This window comes from Papilio xuthus, unplaced genomic scaffold (genome assembly GCF_000836235.2).
Source record: "Papilio xuthus unplaced genomic scaffold, Pxut_1.1 DF828952.1, whole genome shotgun sequence".
In the NCBI taxonomy this organism is placed as follows: Eukaryota; Metazoa; Arthropoda; class Insecta; order Lepidoptera; family Papilionidae; genus Papilio; species Papilio xuthus.
This window is the reverse complement of record NW_013529697.1, coordinates 2,168,308-2,189,743: the sequence shown is the minus strand read 5'-3', so window position 1 is coordinate 2,189,743 and position 21,436 is coordinate 2,168,308. Positions and strand designations below refer to the sequence as shown.

General features: G+C 32.0%; 4 protein-coding genes across 4 annotated transcripts; 2 read left to right on the top strand and 2 right to left on the bottom strand.

Annotated features, from left to right (window-relative positions):
- The first annotated feature begins 38 nt into the window (after positions 1–38).
- On the top strand, positions 39–5,919 carry LOC106127838 (uncharacterized). The gene is made up of 9 exons (XM_013326118.1): positions 39–480; positions 1,242–1,513; positions 1,695–1,850; positions 2,383–2,517; positions 2,801–2,947; positions 3,161–3,226; positions 3,980–4,120; positions 4,332–4,400; positions 4,973–5,919. Exons 1-9 carry the CDS (start codon positions 347–349, stop codon positions 5,434–5,436), a joined length of 1,584 nt encoding a protein of 527 aa, XP_013181572.1. The 5' UTR covers positions 39–346; the 3' UTR covers positions 5,437–5,919.
- Positions 5,920–6,975: 1,056 nt separating this feature from the next.
- LOC106127847 (aminoacylase-1) lies at positions 6,976–12,439 on the bottom strand. Its single transcript, XM_013326130.1, has 9 exons — positions 12,296–12,439; positions 9,942–10,111; positions 9,441–9,612; positions 8,909–9,055; positions 8,338–8,408; positions 8,119–8,235; positions 7,838–7,933; positions 7,405–7,538; positions 6,976–7,219 (listed from the first exon to the last, which is right to left on the bottom strand). The coding sequence occupies exons 1-9, from the start codon at positions 12,381–12,383 to the stop codon at positions 7,015–7,017; spliced, it is 1,200 nt and encodes a 399-aa protein (XP_013181584.1). The 5' UTR covers positions 12,384–12,439; the 3' UTR covers positions 6,976–7,014.
- Positions 12,440–13,392: 953 nt separating this feature from the next.
- Positions 13,393–14,545, top strand: mRpL4 (mitochondrial ribosomal protein L4). The gene is made up of 2 exons (XM_013320722.1): positions 13,393–14,156; positions 14,280–14,545. Exons 1-2 carry the CDS (start codon positions 13,519–13,521, stop codon positions 14,494–14,496), a joined length of 855 nt encoding a protein of 284 aa, XP_013176176.1. The 5' UTR covers positions 13,393–13,518; the 3' UTR covers positions 14,497–14,545.
- Positions 14,546–14,898: 353 nt separating this feature from the next.
- Positions 14,899–16,566, bottom strand: Hyls1 (Hyls1 centriolar and ciliogenesis associated). The gene is made up of 4 exons (XM_013321596.1): positions 16,316–16,566; positions 15,901–16,242; positions 15,635–15,813; positions 14,899–15,208 (listed from the first exon to the last, which is right to left on the bottom strand). The coding sequence occupies exons 1-4, from the start codon at positions 16,434–16,436 to the stop codon at positions 15,161–15,163; spliced, it is 690 nt and encodes a 229-aa protein (XP_013177050.1). The 5' UTR covers positions 16,437–16,566; the 3' UTR covers positions 14,899–15,160.
- Positions 16,567–21,436: the final 4,870 nt, after the last annotated feature.

The following is a 21,436-nucleotide window of genomic DNA, read 5'->3' as shown; positions in this document are numbered from 1 at the left end:
GAGTATATAAAAATGAATTAAACTGTCAATTCTATGACATTGTTTTGTTAAACTATAACTGACAATTTAGTAGGGATGGGTCTGATCATTTTACGTGTAAAATCTTTTTTAAATCATCGATTTTCGATGGTTGTTTACATAGAACTTGCAATCGAAAATTACGTTTGACGTTTTGATCTTAACACAAGACAGATTCTCAATAGATGGTTCCGATACGCATACGGCACTATGACTTTCTTTTGGCAGTTTGACGTTGACAGATTCATTGTCACCAAAATATTTATTTGAGAATTAAATGCTTTTAGAAGAAAATTAATATTAATTTACTTGTTATAAATTAAACAAAATGCGAGAACAAAGCAATGCATCAATGAAACGGAGAACCCGGTTTATTACATGCGAGATATGTAAATGTCGTGCATTCAAAAAGGCCGGCACAAAAAGAGAATTTATGACGAGATTCCCTATGGATGAGGCTCGGTAAGCAATTACTTTATATTAGCATTAATTACTGGTTAACCTTACTTTCTATATTTAAAAAATATAACACTCAAAAGTCGCTAAGCAAAAGTTTTCATTAATAAAACATTAGTTCAAAAACATGTAATCCCTCTAGTTGCCTATGAAAACGAAAAGAGACAGTAATAGTTTACTAGAAGTAATAAGTCGATCTGACCGTCGGTGGCTCAGTGGTCAAGCACTTGACGTGCAATCTGCAGGGCTTGGGTTCGAATCCCGACATGTACCAATGTGTTTTTCGATTTTCCGATTTACATACGTACATTTATCCGACGGTCTTACGGTGAAGGAAAACATCGTGATGCAACCTGCACATATCTGAGAAGTAATTCAAAGATATGTGTGAAGTCAACCAACCCGCACTTGGCCAGCGTGGTTGACTATGGCCTAATCATGCTTAACTTAGAGTAGGCTCCGAGCCCTTCGGTGGGGAGGTATAGCTGATAATGATGATAAGAAGTAATGCTTGGAAATGTATTACCACTTGGGAAAATGATAAATGGGTATATTTTTCTAGTTCAAGTTGTTTTCCTTCACAAATCACAGTAAGACTGGGTACAGTAAAGTTTGTCAACCTAATCAGTATTCAAGATTTTTGATTTGTCCTCACATAGAATAACAAAAAAAAATTAAGTAGGTCAATATACTTTCAATAGTATATTCAATGACACTGTATTTCATTGTTAAAAACTTTCCTTCCATTCACCTTTTTAAATTCACAGATGCAGGGAATGGGTACGACTTGTAGGGAAAGAGGACTTAGCATATGTTCCAATTGAAAAATTACATAGTTTAAAATATTTGTGCGGGCAACACTTTACTCCTAGATCTTTTAATAGAAAGAAAAGTCGGCTGAGAAAAAATGCTATACCATCATTAAATTTCAAATATCCTCCCCTTTCTGATGAAATTTTGGCCGATTTTCCTTTGCATATGTATCAAGATAGTAACACTGAAGCTTTTAATGAGGATAAAGAAATTCCTACTCAATCCGGTAAGTGTTGCACAAAAATGTTAAATTCGTAATTTTTATATTACTAGGACTCTCTCTCTGCCTAGCTTGCATCCCACAAGGTGATGGGGGTCAGCTATGACTAGTGCTATTTTCTATAACTAGGACTATTATTGAAAAATATTACAGCATTAGTATCAGTATGAAATTAATTGCTTTCCAGGACCTACTTTCCTTACGAAATGTAATGATGATATGCGACCAAGAAATATAGATACATCACTTATAGTACCTTATATAGCCTCAGGGAATTTTCCATCACCAGACTCACCTATTTATGAAGATTTTGTAGACGAACCACCAACATATGAAGAAAATGGTAAAAGTCTTCTTTTTTTGTTCATTTTTTTTTGTATTATTACTCAGCAGTAACTCAACTGTGAAAGTTACTCTTAAAAAGTTGTAATTGCATCTTACATATTATCATAACAACTAATTTAAATCAATGTTAATATTCACTATGAAATGTTTGGCCTTGTTGCTTGTGACATTTGAGATCTACATTTCTCTATATCAATCATTTTTCTATGTACACTTTCTTATTATATTACAAATGTGAATGTTTGGATGGATGAATGTTTGTTTTTTTTAAGGTATTTCAAGAACAGCATGGATCTTGCTGAAATTTGGCATAGTTGTTGAACATAGTCTGAAAGAACACATAGGTTCCTAATTAAGTTTATTTAGATCCCGAAGGACGGAGTGGGGACAACTAGTAATATACATAACTACAATAGTCCAAGTTCTAATTTGGTTGACCTATGACCAGTAACAGTGTAACATATGGGAATATTCTGCCAAGTGTTTGTATACATTAATCTATACATATTTATATTTGTTTGGATTTTCAGAAGCTTCCTTGGGTTATACATCATGTGCTGATAGAAATCCAATTATGCAAACGGAAATTTGTGCAGAAAAGACTGCTGTTGTAACTCTGGATCCTTTAACGAGAATCCCAAAACTTTTAATAAAACCTAAAGAAGGTAATCTTTGTTTTAATTTTATACACAATTATTCCATTGCTAATTGCTATACGTCAAACTCGACAAATGGCGGCCATATTGATTTTTTCGTTTTTAGTCATTTTGTGAAAATTTTAAGGTAGTGTCAGAAATATGTCAATAAAAAATTATGCTGTTAGTCTATGGTTTAGGGTTTTGGTTAGACTACATGAAGGAATAATTATAAATCTACACAAGAAAGACCTTTTAAAAATTCAAAGTGCAGTCAGTGTGATTTTTTTTTAAATCTCATACTATATTACAGATGCCATAAAAAGGTCGGAAGAAACAATATTTGATAAAAAGAATATTATAGATGTTACTCAGCTTCCTATGTTCAGACGTACCGACTTGCTTAGTGATTGCACTTTTATACGTGTAAATAGTAAAAATATGGAACAAGATGAGAAAGGTATTGTTTCATACATTTATCTAGTTACATACTTTTTTTGCAATATAATTTTTTTTTTCAATAATTAAAAAAAAAATTGTTAACATGTAAAAGGTTTTAAATAATTAAAAAATATATGTAAAAAGTATTAATCTTTAATATTATTATTGTAAATCATCAATGTTTAGTCAAACATCCAAAAATATATTTTTATTAACAATTTTATTTATTCAGATGAGGAACCAAAGAAGGAAGTATTAATTAAAAAAAGAGTTAAAAAATCTTCACAGAAGCAAAAAGGTATGTTTTTGTATCTTACTAATGTATGGATGGATGGGTGTTTATTGTTAGAATACCTTAATGGATCTTGCTGAAATTTGGCATACATGTATTATAGAACATAGTTTGGAAGAACACATAGGCTACTAATGAAGTTTTTATTTATTCCGAGCGAACGGAGTTGCTACAGCTCGTGGTTTATATTTAGTGTATACAGTATGATTAAAATATCCAATTAGTGACTTAATTTTTTCAATGCCAACATTTTCTCCATGTTAAGTAACATTTCTACTTAAGTGTCGAACTTATATATTAAAAATTAATTATATATTACTGGTTGCTTAGTAGAAAAGGGTTTTAATTCCTTTGCGGTAGATACTATAATGAGCCTAACAACAGATCATTTCAATCGCCTCTCCTTTCCCACCTCCTGATATTTTAGATAACGGTGAAGATTATAACAATGTTTCTGAACACCAGTTACAAGGTACGCTTTCCTGATTTCCAACAGGGTACTGTAAATTATGTATGGAAGATTGTATGTCTGTTTTATTGAACCCCCTGTAGCTTAATTCTTCGAACAACAAATATTTTGCTCTAAGTTTTTTTTTTGTGATTTGGAATATATCTGATGATGGATAATGCAATTTAGTTGTATTAGGATTACGTTACTTTTTTTTCAGACGTCTGTAGTTTTTAAGACGGTTAAATAAAAAAAATCTTCTTTTAGCTTTTTATTTGGACAACATTCGTCTGATTTTTTTTCTTTTCCAGGACTTAATCCTCGTTCCGAACTTATTGTTGATGAGAAGGGTCGAATTTTATTGAAACATTTTCCTATATCAAATCCAGTTGTGACATCAAAAGTGAAACATTCCGAAAGCCGTACAGATTTTTCAAATCAAGAAAATACAGGTAAAAATCTTCATTCTATTCATTTCATTATACTATATTTTATATAAGTAAAAAGTAAAGACAAATATATAATATTATTACTTATTAATATCTTTGAAATCTTAAGAATCGTCTTTAAATGACACAAGGGGTGGTGAGTGTTTTGTGATAAAATTTTTGCAAATATTTAAAATTGAATTTATTCCATTAAATAATACGAATTATATTTTAGAAGATAAAGAGGAACAGCAAATAACTGAAGATATCCCTCAGTGTATAGTACCAGATATGTTAGAGCAAGGTATGTTACTTACATTTCTAAACTTTATCTACCTTTTGTTTTTAGTCTTATAGTGATTTTAACCATGATTGTCAAACAAGTTTACAATCAGAGGGCCCTAACACGAATTTGACAAAATATGTCAAAATTTGCGCACGAATGTTTGGACTATAGAATGCAATTATCTTTTTTAAAACCGGAGACATAGTAGTATGAACCCTTTATACACAATTAAAAGTAAATAGTCGAAAGTTAGTTGTCGTTAGAAACGTGTTGTACGCGCTCCATACAAGTATAGCGACATGTCAGCTGTTGCTTGCTCCGCCATCTTGGAAATCGAAGCAACTCATCTCACGATTTTGACATATAGACTGCAAATATTGTAGGCGACAAAAGTATGAAATGTGTGCGACACGCGATGTTTACCAATCTTAATTAGATCGCTTAGGGACTGAAATTGCCGAGTTTTTTTTAGACTTAAGTTGCCTTATTAAGGACCTAAATGATTGATCAGCAGAAAAAACTCTTACCAGACTACAAATATAGGTAAATATTATAGCAATAAGAAGAAATATAGTGATTTTTTTTTTCAGAGTTTAACAATAATGTCGTTAGTACTCAAACAATTGAAACTGGTAACAACATAGTTCCAGTAACTAGAGGAGAAAAATTCTTATATGAATACATACTACAAGTTAGAAAACAATTAGCTGAATGTAAATATTTAATAACAAAACAGTTATTGAGTATACAAGCCGCGCAAAATATTGTTTCGAACCCAGAACTATTGGCAACCATTGAACATGTGCCGAGTACACAGAAATTACTAACATTGCTGCCAACATTCAAAAGAAAACAAACCGCGACACCTATAAAACAAAAAATTGATGCCATATCTATATTAACAAAAGCCCCTTACGGATATAGTTTTCTATGTAAAATGTTACAATTACCAAGAACGGCGGGATTACTTACGTTAATAAAACAAGCTGAACAAATTATGTCTATTGTTAACTCGATGTATGAACAACCTGAGACGGAAACAGTACCGCTGTAAAATAACTCTGCAAGCTATGATAGCTAAAAGTTTTTAGGATTTAAAGATGTTACAAACAATGGATCTGTCTTGTAATAGGTCTTGTAGATGTTGTTGTGATGTGACGGGGAATATGAAGGGCAACAGACCACGGCGTAGATCGCCAATTAGTTGGACCGATCAAATCGGAGCGGCTGTAGATGTCCCTACACAAGCATACCACCACCAGTCTGAAAAGATTGCAACGGCAAAGAAGAAGATGTTGTGATGTCAAACAAAGCAATGAAGTTGCTAAAAGCGGGTCTGTAAGAAATTGATTAAGAACTGCAGAAGGCAGGAGTAGTCATCGCAATAGAGCCATAGCCATAGAGCTTTTTCCCGAGAAATATGTGAATTATATTTCAATAAGGCTGAAAATACAAATGGAATGTGACCAGTGGCAATTATAATGTAACTTAATTGTTATTAAATATTAAAACTTATGTAAATTGTATGAAATAATAAAAAAAATGCACTGGAAAAGAGAAAATTTATTTCCAAATCGTAGTGTTTTATTTTTTTCGAGGAAAACTCATGCTAATACTAATGCATGCAAAATATAGTCAAACAAGGATATCTGAACCGGTGAGAGGGGCGCCGCTGTCGCGGCTGGGTCTGTTAGATTATATATAAAACCTATTTGCGACATAGAAAATAATATAAAATTAAACAAATGACATGACAGCCACGATACAAAGAGGATCTTGTGACTTTTTCGTTACTGAGTGAGGGGCGCTAGTGAGCTGTCATAATTTACTTTGGCTTATACCCACCTGGTGACCGATAAGATGGACAAGACAAGAATTTTACAGTGTGTTGAACTATTTTTTTTATATCTTTTTGTGCAAACCTCAGGCGATCTAAGAATACGGAAAATTTTCTAACAATCTGTCCAATGCACGCATAAAGAATACAGAATATGATTTTTAACCCCTTTTTGTTTATTTTTCACTTGTCTCACTTATCTTTAGTCACCGCAACTTCTCAGATCGATCAATCATCATACCGTGTAAAAATTATCGAAGAATGGCAAGAAATCATAATTTTGTTTCGGAATAACCTGAAAATTTCACAAAAAGACGATTTCATATTGGTGAGTAACAAAATAATTATATTATTTATTAAAAGAGGCCGAGTTTGTCTCTTTGCAAGGAAGAGCGCATTTTTTCTGTAAGTGGACACCGCTGATTTCCGCAACTGTACATTGATGTCAAGGAAAGACAGGTTAAGGCCTAGTTACCCCTAATTCAGGTAAGTTAGAGACAATACTGAACTATGATAACGTGCTTTAATCAAAGCCAAAAATGTATTAAAAGAACAATGAAATAAAACATAAATACTGTTTTGGTTTATATTTAATTTTTTTTCTTAAATCTAAGAAAACCCATACTTTACATTCAGACTGTTAATTAATTTCAGCATTTTCAAAAAAAAAAATCGGATATTCAATGAGGTTAGAAAAAAACATTTTTGTGTACTTTAAATGTACTTATGTATTTATACTGTAAATAAAATAATATGCGATAACAAGTGTATATAATGTGAATAGTATTTCATTGTTTAAACATTAGCAACTGCGGGTATCAATTTCTCATATATCTCGATTCCCCTCAAATATATATCTGCGCGTAAAAACTCGTCGTGATCGTGAAGAAGGACTGGTGTGTTGTTCATTGGTGAAAATCCTATAGCAGGAATACCCTCGCGGCGTACATACCTGCTGTCAGTACCTCCTGGGAATATTCTGCAGTCCAACTTGAGTTCCCTGAAGTGGAAGAAGAATTAATAAGTGAATCATAGTGCCTTTAAACATATTGCGACGTTTGTTTTTTTTTTCAAATGGAATTGGATGGATTACTATAATTTTTTTAAAGAATATTCTACAGTGACAACCCTACAGTTATGAACAAGAAACGGTTTTTTTATTTGTTAATACATGGAAATTCTTACAACTCATCGCAGACTCCTTTGAAAGCGACCCAATAAGGATTTGAGTTATCCAATTTAGTACATTCGACATTTGGATTTTTCTGTTCAAACTCGAACGTTACACCATCACCTGCTTCTTTGCACCATTGAGTTACCTGTATTATTTGAAAGTTATTTTAAAAACAGAAACTAACTTGATATCTCATTCCACAGTAATCTTGTGATCATATAAACCGTTAATACATTTGCCCTTTATGAGGTTTTAACAGGGTTATGTAATACTAATTTGCACATCTGTGGCATCCCAACCGCGCTCTACCCGAACACCGGCACTGTATTGCGGCCATTTTATAATTCGATCGAAATTCTTGTTAGATATTGTGAAATAGTATAACAGAAAGTTATAAGTGATAAAAAGTATTTCGTGAAATCTATGGGATTGTTTCAAGAATACCTTATTCTCGAATTCTTCGTGGTCAACAGTGACTGCTAATCGGACATCAAACACAACCGTCAATTTTTCAGGCACTACATTAGACTGAACGCCGCCCTGAAAATAATTATGAAAAAATTAATGTCTGTAATCAATTTATTAACTATCAATTTAAAAGTTGGAAATAGTAAAGAATCTAAAATACTTCGTGTCGAACATTATTTTGATAAAACCGCTATCGTCTATTCAAATTAAAAAGAGTAGAAGAAAACTCTAGAAGTGGGTGTCTAGTTTGCACTTACCGAAATTTGAGTTAGATTTATGGTAGTAACATCACCAATAGTCAGTTTATTGTCACTTTCCAATATTTTTTTCTGTTCCTCTCTCATATCCATAAATTTGTCAATTATGTATCGTAACTGAAAGAAATAATTGATTTTACATAGTTAATTTACTAAAATAGTTATACACTGGTAATTTATTCGGTAGAAATCGTAGGTTAGGTTAATATAAAAATATACCTTTTCACCAGCTGTATTTGGTATCAACAGAGACCCATGTCCAGGTTGCCCGGTGCAATGAATGTGCATTTCTGCAAATTTATTTTAAATAGGTTCTATTTTGTAATTCCAAACAAGGTTAACTAATGTTTACTATAGGTACATACGTTAAAAAAGGTCGGTCAGCGCAGTAGTGCAGAGACACAACTAATTGCTTTTTACTATTATGCTGTCGTTTACGCAATTCATTGCTGCCTAATGTGCTTATTTTGTAAGAAAGAACTCTGCCCCGAGTTTTATTTCCTTGTAAAGCAACAGGCGATTTTTTTTTTGTAAATGGAACACCGCGAAGGGTTCTTACTGTACCTACATATTCCAGTCTACTTATGAAATTGAAACTTAAATCTCCATGTAAAATAAACTTATATATTTTAGATAAACAATGAATTTATATTAGCTGAGATACGAGTATATGAAAATTAATTAGCTCTACAATATTTTGGTGGCGCGTAGCCTTTGTATGCACCGGAGCGTATTAAAGCCACACGCTGTTATGCTAATGCATCAAATTATTGTTATGCAAATAACGTACGCCAAATGCTTCTCTCGCCATTGAATATTATGAATTCATCAGTGGGATTGGCCATGCCTTCATCCAAGGCAAAACCTATGTTCAACGCTTTAAATTCATTGGTCAAAACGAATTTTTCCATGCCGTCGTGTCCTCCGATCTCCTCATCTATAAAAGTTATGTAAATGTTAACATTTTTATGGTATAAATAAATTAAAATCTTGCTTATATTATAAATCCGAATGTTTAAATGGATGGATGGATGGATGTTTGTTTGAATGGATCTCGCTGAAATTTGGCATAGATGTAGAACATAGTCTGAAAAAACACATTGGCTCCTTATTAGCTTTTTTTTTTAATTTGGACGGTGTCGCGGTCGACAGATAGTATAAAAATATAAAAAAGACAACATGTATCTGTCCTGTAGAACAGCGTTCAGTTTTGACATCATTATAAATTATAAAAATGCATTAAAATGTTATTTTTTTTAATACCCGCTCATTTGTGGTAGCCTGATAGCAATCACAAACGAATAAAAAAATAGTTAATATACCTGGCACAAAAGAAATATGTAGAGTTCTCTTCAGTTGCAAGCCAGCTTGTTTTATTTTTCTAATCGCTTCCAGATATTGAATACCGACACACTTCATGTCTTGGGAGCCGCGAGCGAAGATTTTCCCTTCTTCATCGATGTGTCCGCTGAAAGGTGGATAAGTCCAACTGTTCTGAAATTGAACAGTAAAACAGTGAACCTCTGCCCAATTGCAAACAAAAACATAATTATTTTTCGAAAAAAAAAATATTATACGGATGGCTGTTTGGCTGGCGGATGTTCTCTTAAATATTTAAAAGTATTATTTAAGGTTTTCCCGCCTTTTATTAACCTTTGTAAAACAAGTCAAAAATAACGGAATATTCAATGGAAAACTAGAGAATGACAATAGAAGTAAACCGCGTAAGAACGTGTACGCATCTAAAATTAGCATTTCATTTATCTTAATTTTGCTGTAAAAGCAAGATGATGCTAAACTAACATCGGAAGCTTCATACGTACTTCAAACACGGGAACTACGTCCATGTGAGAGTTTAACAGTATAGCTGGCAAGGTAGGCTCCTTCCCCTTCCATGTCAGCACCACGATAGGTTTCTGAGTCACCACTTCGTAAACTTTGAAATCCAAACCTATTTCATTAGCTTGTCGCTTCAGGAACTTTACGCATTCATCTGGAACAAAAGTATTTGTGAATTCGTCGTTTTGAGAGACATATTTTTGAACGCCTTATCGTGGACTTCTGAGACCAATATGACTGTATAAAACATATCGGCATCCCTTTCATTCTCTTTGACAAGAAATAGATAACAATATGATTTAAACGGATATTAGGAACGCAGAAAATCACGATAAAAGTATAGATGAAAACTTTGTTTTTAGAATTTGTTCAACATTTTTTCACAATTCCTTCAAACCTTTAAAAATGTAAATTGTGCATCTGTCTAAAATGACGATTTCCTTTATAAGTCTTTTAGTTCTTCTTTACAATTGATAGGGACAATTGTAAATTATTAAGGTTGCAGGCTATTCATCCATAACTACGGGAAGCAGTTAGGGAACGTGCGTTCGCAGTTGCATGGCGTGACATCCATTGAACGGAATTAAATCAAATGTGCCGTATCCTTGTTACATACCGGATGGATATCGCAGTTATTTAAAACTAGCTGTCGCCCGCGACTCTATCCACGCGAAACTAAAAAACCAACCTAATTAGTAGCCTATGCGTTCTTCCAAACTATGTTCTACACTTATGTCAAATTTCAATGAGATCCATGTACCCGTTCCGGAGATAGCTTTTAACAAACCATCCATACATCCAAATATTCGCATTTATAATATTAGTAAGATAAGTAGGATTGCTAGATAGATTATTAACTTTGCAGGGCAGGTCGCATTCTACTTCCTTTGTCTATTCTTAGGCAGATGCCTATAACGTTGCGTCGGAAATGTAACGGCTAATTCCATCAAGGACTACGGCCATAACAATACCAAGCTTTGACAAAGATTCCCTTAAATATTTAAAGACAAAATTGAAGAGAAAACATGAGTTTTGATCTGTACATTGAAATAATATTACATAAGTTCGAAAAAAGTGATAAAGTTATGCACTTATGGAATGTTTCGTTATTTAGGTTAGAGCTGTAAGAAGAAAAAATAAGCAGAAACATCTCAAACTTATCGTAATTAAAACTTTTTGCTTACATAATATAATGCCAACTGATAAAATAAATATAATATGTTATATCGAAATAGCTGCGATAACGTTAAGAAAATTAGTTATCTTAATTCACATGCTTTCTTGCTATCTGTGTGTGTTATTATTATTGTGAGTTTCCACTGGCAAAAAGAGTAGTACAAACACACACAAGAAAATGTAGTTCTTCAGTTTTCCCAAATTTTATGTATGCAGATAAAATGTCAATATTAATAATGTAAAAGTAAGATGTAAATCTAGTAATCGAACTCTAATCGTTTCTAAACTCGTAGCCACTGATTCTATTGTGTTATGTTAAACGTGGAGATTATAACTCTAGTGTGCTACTAATGTGTAAACAATCCTATGTAATTTACTTTACTGCGTTAGTATATTATTTACACTTATCAATACCATATGTAAAGAGGAAATATATTATCAGAAATTACATTTAATGAGCGTACTTAATTTATTTATATTTTTTTTAAGGTAATTAACAAGTTATTTATTCTCATATTTAAATGGCTACTGGCTGGCTGATGTAATTAACGCCGTGTTTGTAGGAAATATAGATATCACTATATTATTTTAAAAATTTAAACAACTTAAATATTAAAATAATATTTATCAAACCATTCAGGACTGTTGACATAGGTAGATGGCGTAATTTGCATCGCAACGTTTCAAGATAACTGGGCCAATGCCCTTGACGAAAAGAAAGGTACATCGAATGTTGAGTTTCAGTTTATCTCGTAATGTATTTATTAAATACTTTATGTTTTTAATACCTAATTAAAATGTAATATTTAAGATTATATTGGAGAGAACAAAAATTATAAAAAATGTTAATTAGGTATTATTAAGAAGTAAACTATTGTTAAGACTTTCCATTTAAATTAGTTGGTATTTTTATTGTTTTATAAGCTGTGTTGACAACATAATTACTAGTTTGTAAACGATTCGAGTATTAATGAAATATTTGTAATCGAAAACTATATTGATAAAACCATAAAACATTCAATATTTCTTACTAATAAAATGCAAATCTAACCTCATAAACAATGAGGTAAATTAATGTTTATTATTTATGTTTCACGGCTCTAGGGTCGACGACCTATGCAAGGTGAGCGTTTGGACTACTGCATTTTTAAAATACTCTTACCGTAATCGATGTTCGGTTGTACCGATGGTATTCTTAAATATTCTACGAAATTCGCCACAGCCGGGTTATTTTTGTACGCGGTCGACATGATTCACCTTTAGCAACTAACGTTAAAATGAAGGGACCGCTTGTATGTATTGTGAATTGGAAGTAATTTCGAATTATCAACTTGTGTAAATAACATAATAGTCTTATTTGTTTATCAACTGATAAAGTAGATAAAGTGTAAATCTCTCTTATTATTTAGCGACCAAACCTAATAATCAAACTCGATGCGTTTTTGGTTATTGTTTATCTTAGTGTATTTTATGAGTAAAAGGCATCACAACATCATCCCGAGTTTCTGAGTTTCCGGAATTGACGTGCATTTTAGTAGAATGTATGTAAAGCAATATGCGGTTATATAAGCCTCTTAAAATTGAACATTCCATGTAGTAGATCGAGGGATTTTTAGTTTGCGGTATGTATCTAGGTTTTGATCTTTATCGAAGTATCCGTTTCAACGGTAAATGCTACGACTAAATCATGGAATCGAATCAGAATAAAAACGATCAATCCTATTTTTATTTATGGTTCAAGAGTAAGTAAGGTATAAGATAGCTTTGTTTACATAAATAAATATATATATAAATATGTATAAGTAAACACGAGACACAAGACATCAAATAAATGAGAGCTATCGTGTCTGAATGTTCTCGAAAGAATGACCTTATGGAAATGCGACTTTTAAACACAAAAACAGCTTAGTAGCAGTTTACAAAAGGAAAGTCACGTCCTAAGGATCTGGTGATGTGAATTGTTTTTCTAATGAATGTTGAAGAGGAAAGGAATTAATTCTTTTATTACAATCGTCTGCAACGCCGCCAATATTAAAGTCATATAAAACTGCCCTCTGTCGGTTGTGGGACGATTGTGCGTTTTTTGATCGTATCATGTTTTGGTCATAAAGTATTCATAAAATTGGTTTAACCGAATCAATTAAATTTGAAATGTTTTGTTTTAAAGTTAAATTTTTCTGCTTTTTTCCTTACAAAATTGCGGCCGATAGATACAATTTCTTTGCCTTAAAATAAAAAAAATGCTGTGACAGTCCTGTCATCTGTCTAAAGTTATTGTAGGTTATGTTTAATTTAATGTCTATTGATCATATAAAGTTTCAGATTTGAAAATTTGTTGTTTGTTTTAATAAACAAATTATAAGTTTGGTTCATGCAGTAACCATCATGACTTCTGTATTAATTAATGCCTTTAAGAGGCTCAATTTGTCCATAAGGCCGCAGGTTAAGGTTATTTCTTCAAGTTATTCGACTGCTGTTACGACTGCTAACTCTTTAAATGTAACCCAAAAAGAATGGAAGTATCCTCCTTTGTACACAAAACCTCGTGAGGTATGGATTGAGAACTTAGATACTGTCGAAGAAAAGAAATTAGGCTTATTCGAGTTGCATCCTTCAGTGTACGCAGCAATGCCTCGAATAGATATTATACACCGTAACTTTGTATGGCAAACGAAATATAGATGGGTGTCGTGGGCGCATACGAAAACAAGAGCTGAAGTGCGAGGTGGTGGAAGGAAGCCTTGGCCACAGAAAGGTTTAGGTCGTGCCCGCCATGGATCTATACGTTCACCGCTGTGGCGCGGTGGCGGAGTAGCCCACGGGCCACGATCTGGTAAAACACACTTCTTTATGTTGCCATTCCACTTGAGAATCCATGGTTTGACATCAATGTTATCAGCGAAGCTTGCACAAGATGATCTGCATGTTGTTAATAATTTAGAACTACCAACTGATGAATCAAATTATCTGGCAGATTTGATTGAAAATAGAAATTGGGGACCTTCTGTACTGATCATTGATGAGTAAGTATTTCAATGAACACAATACCAGAACCTAAAACTATATTTCTAGTACCTTATTTCAAAAATTAACACTATTAGTTACAACAATGTACATTTTTATATTTTAATTTTCTTGAATTTCAGTACTGACATAGCTCCAAGAAACATAACAGTGGCAACAGATTCACTTCCACATGTCAACATAATGCCCGTTTATGGACTGAATGTGTACTCAATGTTAAAACATGACACATTAGTACTGACTCTAGCTGCCGCAGAGAGAATAGAAGAAAGAATCTTGCATCATCTAAATGCTATCACAACTGAACAACAGAGAGAATTCAAATTAAGTCAAGTTTAACTTATTTAAAACATAAAACTGTATGTAGTTTATTGATATTAAGTTTTAATTAAAATAGTACATTGATAAATTGCTTTATTTCTTTTTACAAATATTGAACCAAGAAATTTTAATTTACTGTTTATTTATCTGCTTCTTCAGTCATACAACACCCACTGCTTGGCGTAGGCCTCCCTCAAAGATTGCCACAATGATCAGTACTTTGCTACTATTTATCTTGGGGTAAAGAAAATAATTTATGTAACACCTGAGGATTGTTTGTAAGTCAAGTATTATTTATAGGATAAATGCCTATATATACCTTTTAAAAAAAAAGAAAACAAAATAGATTATAATTTAATTTAATACAAGGCATTTTGTCACTTAACAATAATTAAAAGCAAATTATTGTAATATTTACAACTATATGCTATTCCAAATCAGACCCAAATTTATACATGTGGATTTTCCACAAAAATTTGTAGATTATATATATCATTATGTCAGTCCCTTTTTGTTTAAATTCGTTTTATCTCACAGTTTTTGAAAAATCACAAGATTTCTACAAAATATATAACAATATTATAGTTTATAGCTGCCATCTTTAATTAGTTTAATTACATACACAACTACTAATAAATTCATTTGGAAGGGAATGTATGAATGTCACCAATAAGCAGGATCGTCACTTCAATTTTTTACTCTGAATAAGCGGCCTTGTGTGGACAGAATTCTGAAATGGAACATTATATATTAGTGAAATATAACATGATAAGTACAAACAAGTTTACATATTAAAGTGAACACGGAGAGGAATTTGTCACTGAACATAATTCAAAATATTTGACAACAACTTTTGTATGAAAGTGAACTTGCTTAACTAGTCATAGCCACAGATGTTAATGTATCTAGTCTATTTAAAGGTTAAAAAAGCTAAACTTATATAACACATCTATGATTTTTCAGCAATAAGGAACACTATTGATACTTATTTATTGTGAAAAATTAATCTAAAAAAGCCAATTTAGTCCCAATTATTAGAGGTAATGTTTCAAGCGTGAATTTCCATCAAGTTATTTGTGACAGCCTAGAGGCTCAATGTATGTACCAATTTTGATGAGTCAAGTGTAATTTTTTAATTGACAGTGTTATATCTTACTTTGCTAGATTGGGAAGCAGCACTTCCTGCCATTTTCTGTCGTATGCTCCACCTCAGTTCTGACCAATTGTTTTCTCCAGGTACATTTGGTTTATATTTTTCCCATAATGATGAATAATAGTGATATAAAGAAACTGGGTCATGTTTTCTCTTCACAGGCTCTTTTGGTTTTCTGATAACTGAAAAATAGATTTTTGTGTGTAAATAAATTATTATTTAAAAGAAAATTTTTTACTGTCAAAAGATATTTGAATGGGAAAACTTACAATTACTATTGATTGATGGTGTAGTTTTTGAGTCTTTAGATAAAATGTCAGATTTCTTCACTTCTCTCTCGCATGAACATGCTTTTTTTGACAGTGTGACCTCCTCTTTTGCTTGAAATAAATTAGGTGCTGAGTGTACATTGCGAAGATCTAAAAGTTTTTTGGGTTTCTGACTTTGTTTAGAACAACATATTATTATATCACTGGTCGTGGCTCTTGATCTGGCTCTGGACGAAAATGTACTAGCGCTGTGTAATCTTTCAGTTCCTAGGTTCAATGGACTTTTTGTGTTTTCGCTTTCATGTTTATGTTGCAAGTCGTATTTAATTAATTTCTTTAAATCTGAAACGATTGTTACTTATTAATTAAAACCTCAGAAAACTTAATAAACTAGTCGTAATTTATAGTACAATACCTGTTATGAAGTATTTTAAAACTTCTCCACTTATGTTGTGTATTCCTAAATGATTTAGGTAGCGCAATATTTCTCTTGCGTCTAACTGTGATGTGATTTCGTTGTAATCATCAGTGTCCATGATAGCATGAAATCATTAAGTTTTATCTTTAGACAGCAAAATGTTATTGAACTAAACAAGTAATCAACAAAACAGCTGTTTAGATTTGTTATACTGAAATAACGATTGACAAGATTTAAATTAACGTCTAAATGACAAACTGATCGACTGTCGATAAAAATTGCCAACATCGGCTACAAACCATAGAGTAATAAAAAAGTATTTTTTATTCGGTCTATTATTTTAAGTTTAATTAAATTTGTACACAAAGGAAGCACTTACAAATTTTAATGAAATGACGACTTAATATTTCATAGGCGGAAAAATTTGTTTGGGAACTTTGATGGAGAAATAAACGTTTCCTCATACTTCGTCTTGTTCTTCAAATGTTGTTAATATTATTATAAAAGGTAGATTTTAATTTTCCTTTCTATGGTACTTAAATAAACCTACACCAAATAATACTTTAATGTAAATTTAATGTTAAAGTTCTAGCCATTCAAGGTATTTTAGTAGGCGAAAAATGTAAAATATATGGGCTTAATACAAAAGATGAAAGTTATGAGAAAGGAGTAAGTCTTCAAAGATTTGGAACCCGAGACCCTAAAAGTAGTTTTTGTTTCGCCACTACTTGTATGAAAAAGCAAACAATGTTTCGTGCGAGGCTCCGTAAGTACTCTTATATACTTCGCAAATGTGAAGGTAAAAGTGCTGTTGTGTATCATTAAAACTAACGATGTTCTTGGCGGAAATTTACAATCCTTTTACGTATAAGTAAAAGAAATCTATAAGGTTTTGAAAAAAAAACTATTTGCCTACTCAAAATCTTTTTATTATATTCAATTCAATTTGTTGTTAATAATAACATATTGTGAACGAGAGATTGATTTTTTGCCGCGTGGTGTCACTGCTCTTAAAAATTTCTTATTGATCAATTTCGTCGTGACCACAAACCATGATTTGTTTTTTAAAAGTGATGATTGGTCTTAAAACAATTCTATTTGAAAGAGATGAGTATTTTAATTTCAAGATTACAAGCTTAGATTTCATATAATTAAGTAAATCGACAAGGTTATTAGATGAACGTAATTAGTTCCGCTGACAATTTCCTGGCCTAAATTAACGTAGATTGAAACCGACACCAGGTGTAATTGGAGATATTTGAATATCAAAGTTTGTTCAATTAAGGCTAGCAGAGCAAATATATGTGCTAGCTTACGTAAAGTCTGTGTTCAGTTGACGTATATAAGAATTACTCTGTGCCAACGACCGTTTGTGAAGTTTGTCAGATTATAATCGGTATATTGTTGAACTTTATTTTTGTCTTCCAGTAATCGAAACTTGAAACAACAAGGGAACACTTAATTCAAAACAGTAGAACAATTTGACTTCAACTAATAGCGGTGAATACGTTAGGACGGTAGCTCGTAACATGACTAATCCGATTAACATTTGATGAAGACTTAACTTTATTGTATGTTCTATAATAGTAATAAATAAATAAATTGAGATGTCGGTCATTAAAATTTACAAAAAAGTATTGAAAATGGTCATGAAAGATGGAAGGAACGTTCGAAGTTGGGTAATAATAATATTTTTTTAATCTGTATATTGAAAGTTGTCTCTGGCCAGTCTTCTTACAATTGGTGCGATGCCAACTTGCTGAGATCTAATACAATTAACTAAAACAAATCTGGCCTTTACTGCCATGCCTTACACAATGTTTTAATGTTGAATTGTCAACTTGTATAATTAAAATATTTTATTAAGGCTGCCATTAACGTACTTCACACTGGTAACATTTTTAACAGTCATCGCAACTGCGGTCCGTTTATAGCAAAACCGAAATATAAAATCATAAATTGGAATAAAAACTTTTACAATTATTATAATTTAAAAAAAAATATTTAGTTTGTAGGTTTTGACAGATTAAAAATTGGTTATCTATTTTCAGTAGTGTTATTTAGGGATTTAAAATGAAAAACAATCGCTTGCAGCGCTTTTAGTCACAAGGGAATATGAACACAACGATTGTTGAAATTATACCGTTCGTTTCGAAAACAAAGGCATTATGTTGTAACATTTTCGTTTAAAACCTTTAAAAAATTATGTTGAATAGCTTTTGGTTTCCTTAATAAATAATTTGTCTAATGTATTATAAATAATTTTTACATCTGATTAGATAGGCTGCTACTAATCGAAAAATTAATAAGAAAAAATGTTAAATGTAGATACAAAAACGACTACGAAAATTTAATATTCCTATAGATCCACATAGATAACTCAAAAATATTTGTCTGTATTTCATAAAAAAATAGCCACTGGTTGAAAAGAATTCCCTTTGGAATAAAAAAAGAAATTGTACATCATCGGCGTCGTTCTTTTGGGTACCACAAGTGAAGTGAGGTTACTTGCAGAGTTATATAGAATTAAAATAAAAGACAGAAAAACCGTATGAAAAAAGCACGGAAATATTTGCAGCACTTGAAACACAGGCCGGCCTACTTCGCAATGTAAACGCTGCTTGAAGGTATTACGGTCAACAGGCGAGGGGAGAATACCGAAGTAGATACTACTCTAGCGACATTTTCACAATTATAACATTGCTCTTTTTAATTAACCGTGTCATAGTAACTCCCATAAAAAGCATCTTACCACACACATGAGTTACCACAGCACAAAACGTATTTTTAAATAGAATGAGAAATATAATAAGGATGGTACATGGTGTTTAAAATTACGAAAGTGACGGTTTGAATTATGTATTCCGAAACCACTAGATTGTGGCCTGACCAGGACCTTATTACATACAAGACGTATGCAAATCTGTATTTACGGAAATTCGTTGTACGGTTTTGTCTACTAAACTATTATATAATAATAGATACATAGAACTTTATCGTAGTTTATTTTATTTATGGACGTTGTTAGGTACACAAAGATTTCACAAGTAATTTCGAAATACGCAAATACGATATTCTACTGGGGCTGCGTTGTACCGTTTGAAACGGTTCGCAATATCCGATATTGCTTCAAATGCAAACGTATCCGTGCTAAGTGCGCTTCCACCGGATAAGTGTTGGCGTGCCACGTGCGTAGCTTTCATCCTGTTAATGGCTTAAAGCTTTTGAATTAAAGCTCAAATTATAATAATCTTTATTTGCTGTTGTACTGGATTTACATAATATTGGTATTTATGCGCAGGTTCATTCTGTATTATATTTAAAAACTTGGTATTGTTCGCGATTCCGTCCGCGTAAATTAAAAAAGGAAACTGTATAAAAGTATCCTATGTCCGTCTTTTGGTTCTAAGCTACCTCTCTATCATTTTTCAGCCAAATCGGTTGTACCGTTCTTAAGTAATTTTGTGTAAATAACACGACATTCTTTTGTATCTATAGATGGGTTATCTTTTTATTGCTTTAAACCGTTTTAAGGTATTTAAATAATTCTGGAAAAACAAAGTTTTTAGCTGACTACATAACTAGATGGCGTTGGTTTCGCATTAAAACGCGTTGTTTTTTATACAATAGAAAGAGGACCTAATTGTGTTTTTTAAGCTATTATTTTCTGGAAAATTATTCCATCCCAATGTATAAATTTTTTATTACAACAAAATATTGGTACAACAAAATTATGTCTGTATTTCCCATGAAATTGAATGAAATAACAACTACATATTTATTATAATTAATATTTCTCATTTAAAGCATTCCGTGTAAATTCGGAAGCCATTTCTCTGTACTGGAGCCACTGGAATGGCCTACATATTGTCGCGTTCAAGAATGTGCCTCACATTTTACGATGTCTTAATAAAGCGTGCCACAGAACCGCCTTCCATATCAATAAGCAGTCAGAGAATAATGAAATTCCTGTGGAAAATGTATTTCAGCCATTACATTTTTTTTGTTTTGTTATCACTATAAAAGGGGTTTCAGAGAAATATAAATGACCACTTATAAAGTAAAAGTAAAGAAATATCTGGCAGTTTTACAATTTATCGTTTCGATTTCCTTTCTTCTTTTCTCTATTTATATTATTTATCGGTAGATTCACGTATTCATTATAAAAGTAGTTAGATTTTAAATGAGAATTATTTAGAAGCACTGCAATTTGCGTTTTGTTTCTTGTTCAGCCACGATACGTCCACTGCTGGGCATAGGCCTAACCCAAAGATCTCCAGAATGATCCGTTGTGGCGATCGGCTTATTTTAGTAAGTAATAATATTGTTATCTATACATATAAATGTCATTGGAGTGTCTGTTTGCCATACTGAAATAACCTTTTTTTACTACATGTATAAGAATATATATATGGTACATACACCAAAATAACATTTTTCACAATTTGTGTCTGTCTGTTTGTTCCGGATAATCTTCGAAATGGTTGTACCGATTTTGACGGGGCTTTTATTGGCAGATAGTTAATGTAAGCAGGAGTAACTTTGGCAACGTTTGTTTAAGAAAAATACTTTTATTTTAGAAAAATAAGACAAACAAAAACGTAGTCGCGGGCATAGCTAGTTACAAATAAACATTGTCAATTTTTTTGCTAATTAATTAACTAATTTAGTATTATTTTTAGTTTGGTTTAGTTTTAGTACATAGTTTATTTAATATAGTATAAATTAATTCATTTGTTTTGTAGTGGTTAGTTATTGTAAAATAGCAGTAGTAAAGCTGAAATAAAATATTAAACCAAACTGTGTAACAAAGATTAATTAACTATTATTTTTATTTATTAAAGCGCGTCTACACAAAATACTAATAAATATTTACAAATGACGACACAAACATAAAGGCAATCACGACGTTATCAAATTCCGGCAAATAAGGAACGTTTCGTAAGCAGATTCTGTATTAGCTTATGTTGAATTAATATAATGAACCAGAATTAATTCTCGTGTTTGTCGAACAACGAAACCAAGTTTTGTTCAAGAACATTCGACAATATAAAGGGTGTTGTTGGTTTTGAAGATTAATTCGGAAGCGTTTCTGACTTTAAAATTTGAAACGTTGTT

Coding starts and splice junctions, on each gene's coding strand:
- LOC106127847 (XM_013326130.1), bottom strand. CDS start 12,383: ATGTCGACCGCGTACAAAAATAACCCGGCTGTGGCGAATTTCGTAGAA. Junction 10,112..12,295: donor ACAACCGAACATCGATTACG/GTAAGAGTATTT, acceptor CTTTTGTTCCAG/ATGAATGCGTAAAGTTCCTG. Junction 7,539..7,837: donor ACGAAGAATTCGAGAATAAG/GTATTCTTGAAA, acceptor CAAATAATACAG/GTAACTCAATGGTGCAAAGA.
- Hyls1 (XM_013321596.1), bottom strand. CDS start 16,436: ATGGACACTGATGATTACAACGAAATCACATCACAGTTAGACGCAAGA. Junction 16,243..16,315: donor TTTAAAATACTTCATAACAG/GTATTGTACTAT, acceptor CAATCGTTTCAG/ATTTAAAGAAATTAATTAAA. Junction 15,209..15,634: donor CTGCTTCCCAATCTAGCAAA/GTAAGATATAAC, acceptor GTTCCATTTCAG/AATTCTGTCCACACAAGGCC.
- LOC106127838 (XM_013326118.1), top strand. CDS start 347: ATGCGAGAACAAAGCAATGCATCAATGAAACGGAGAACCCGGTTTATT. Junction 1,514..1,694: donor AGAAATTCCTACTCAATCCG/GTAAGTGTTGCA, acceptor ATTGCTTTCCAG/GACCTACTTTCCTTACGAAA. Junction 4,121..4,331: donor TTCAAATCAAGAAAATACAG/GTAAAAATCTTC, acceptor ATTATATTTTAG/AAGATAAAGAGGAACAGCAA.
- mRpL4 (XM_013320722.1), top strand. CDS start 13,519: ATGACTTCTGTATTAATTAATGCCTTTAAGAGGCTCAATTTGTCCATA. Junction 14,157..14,279: donor TCTGTACTGATCATTGATGA/GTAAGTATTTCA, acceptor CTTGAATTTCAG/TACTGACATAGCTCCAAGAA.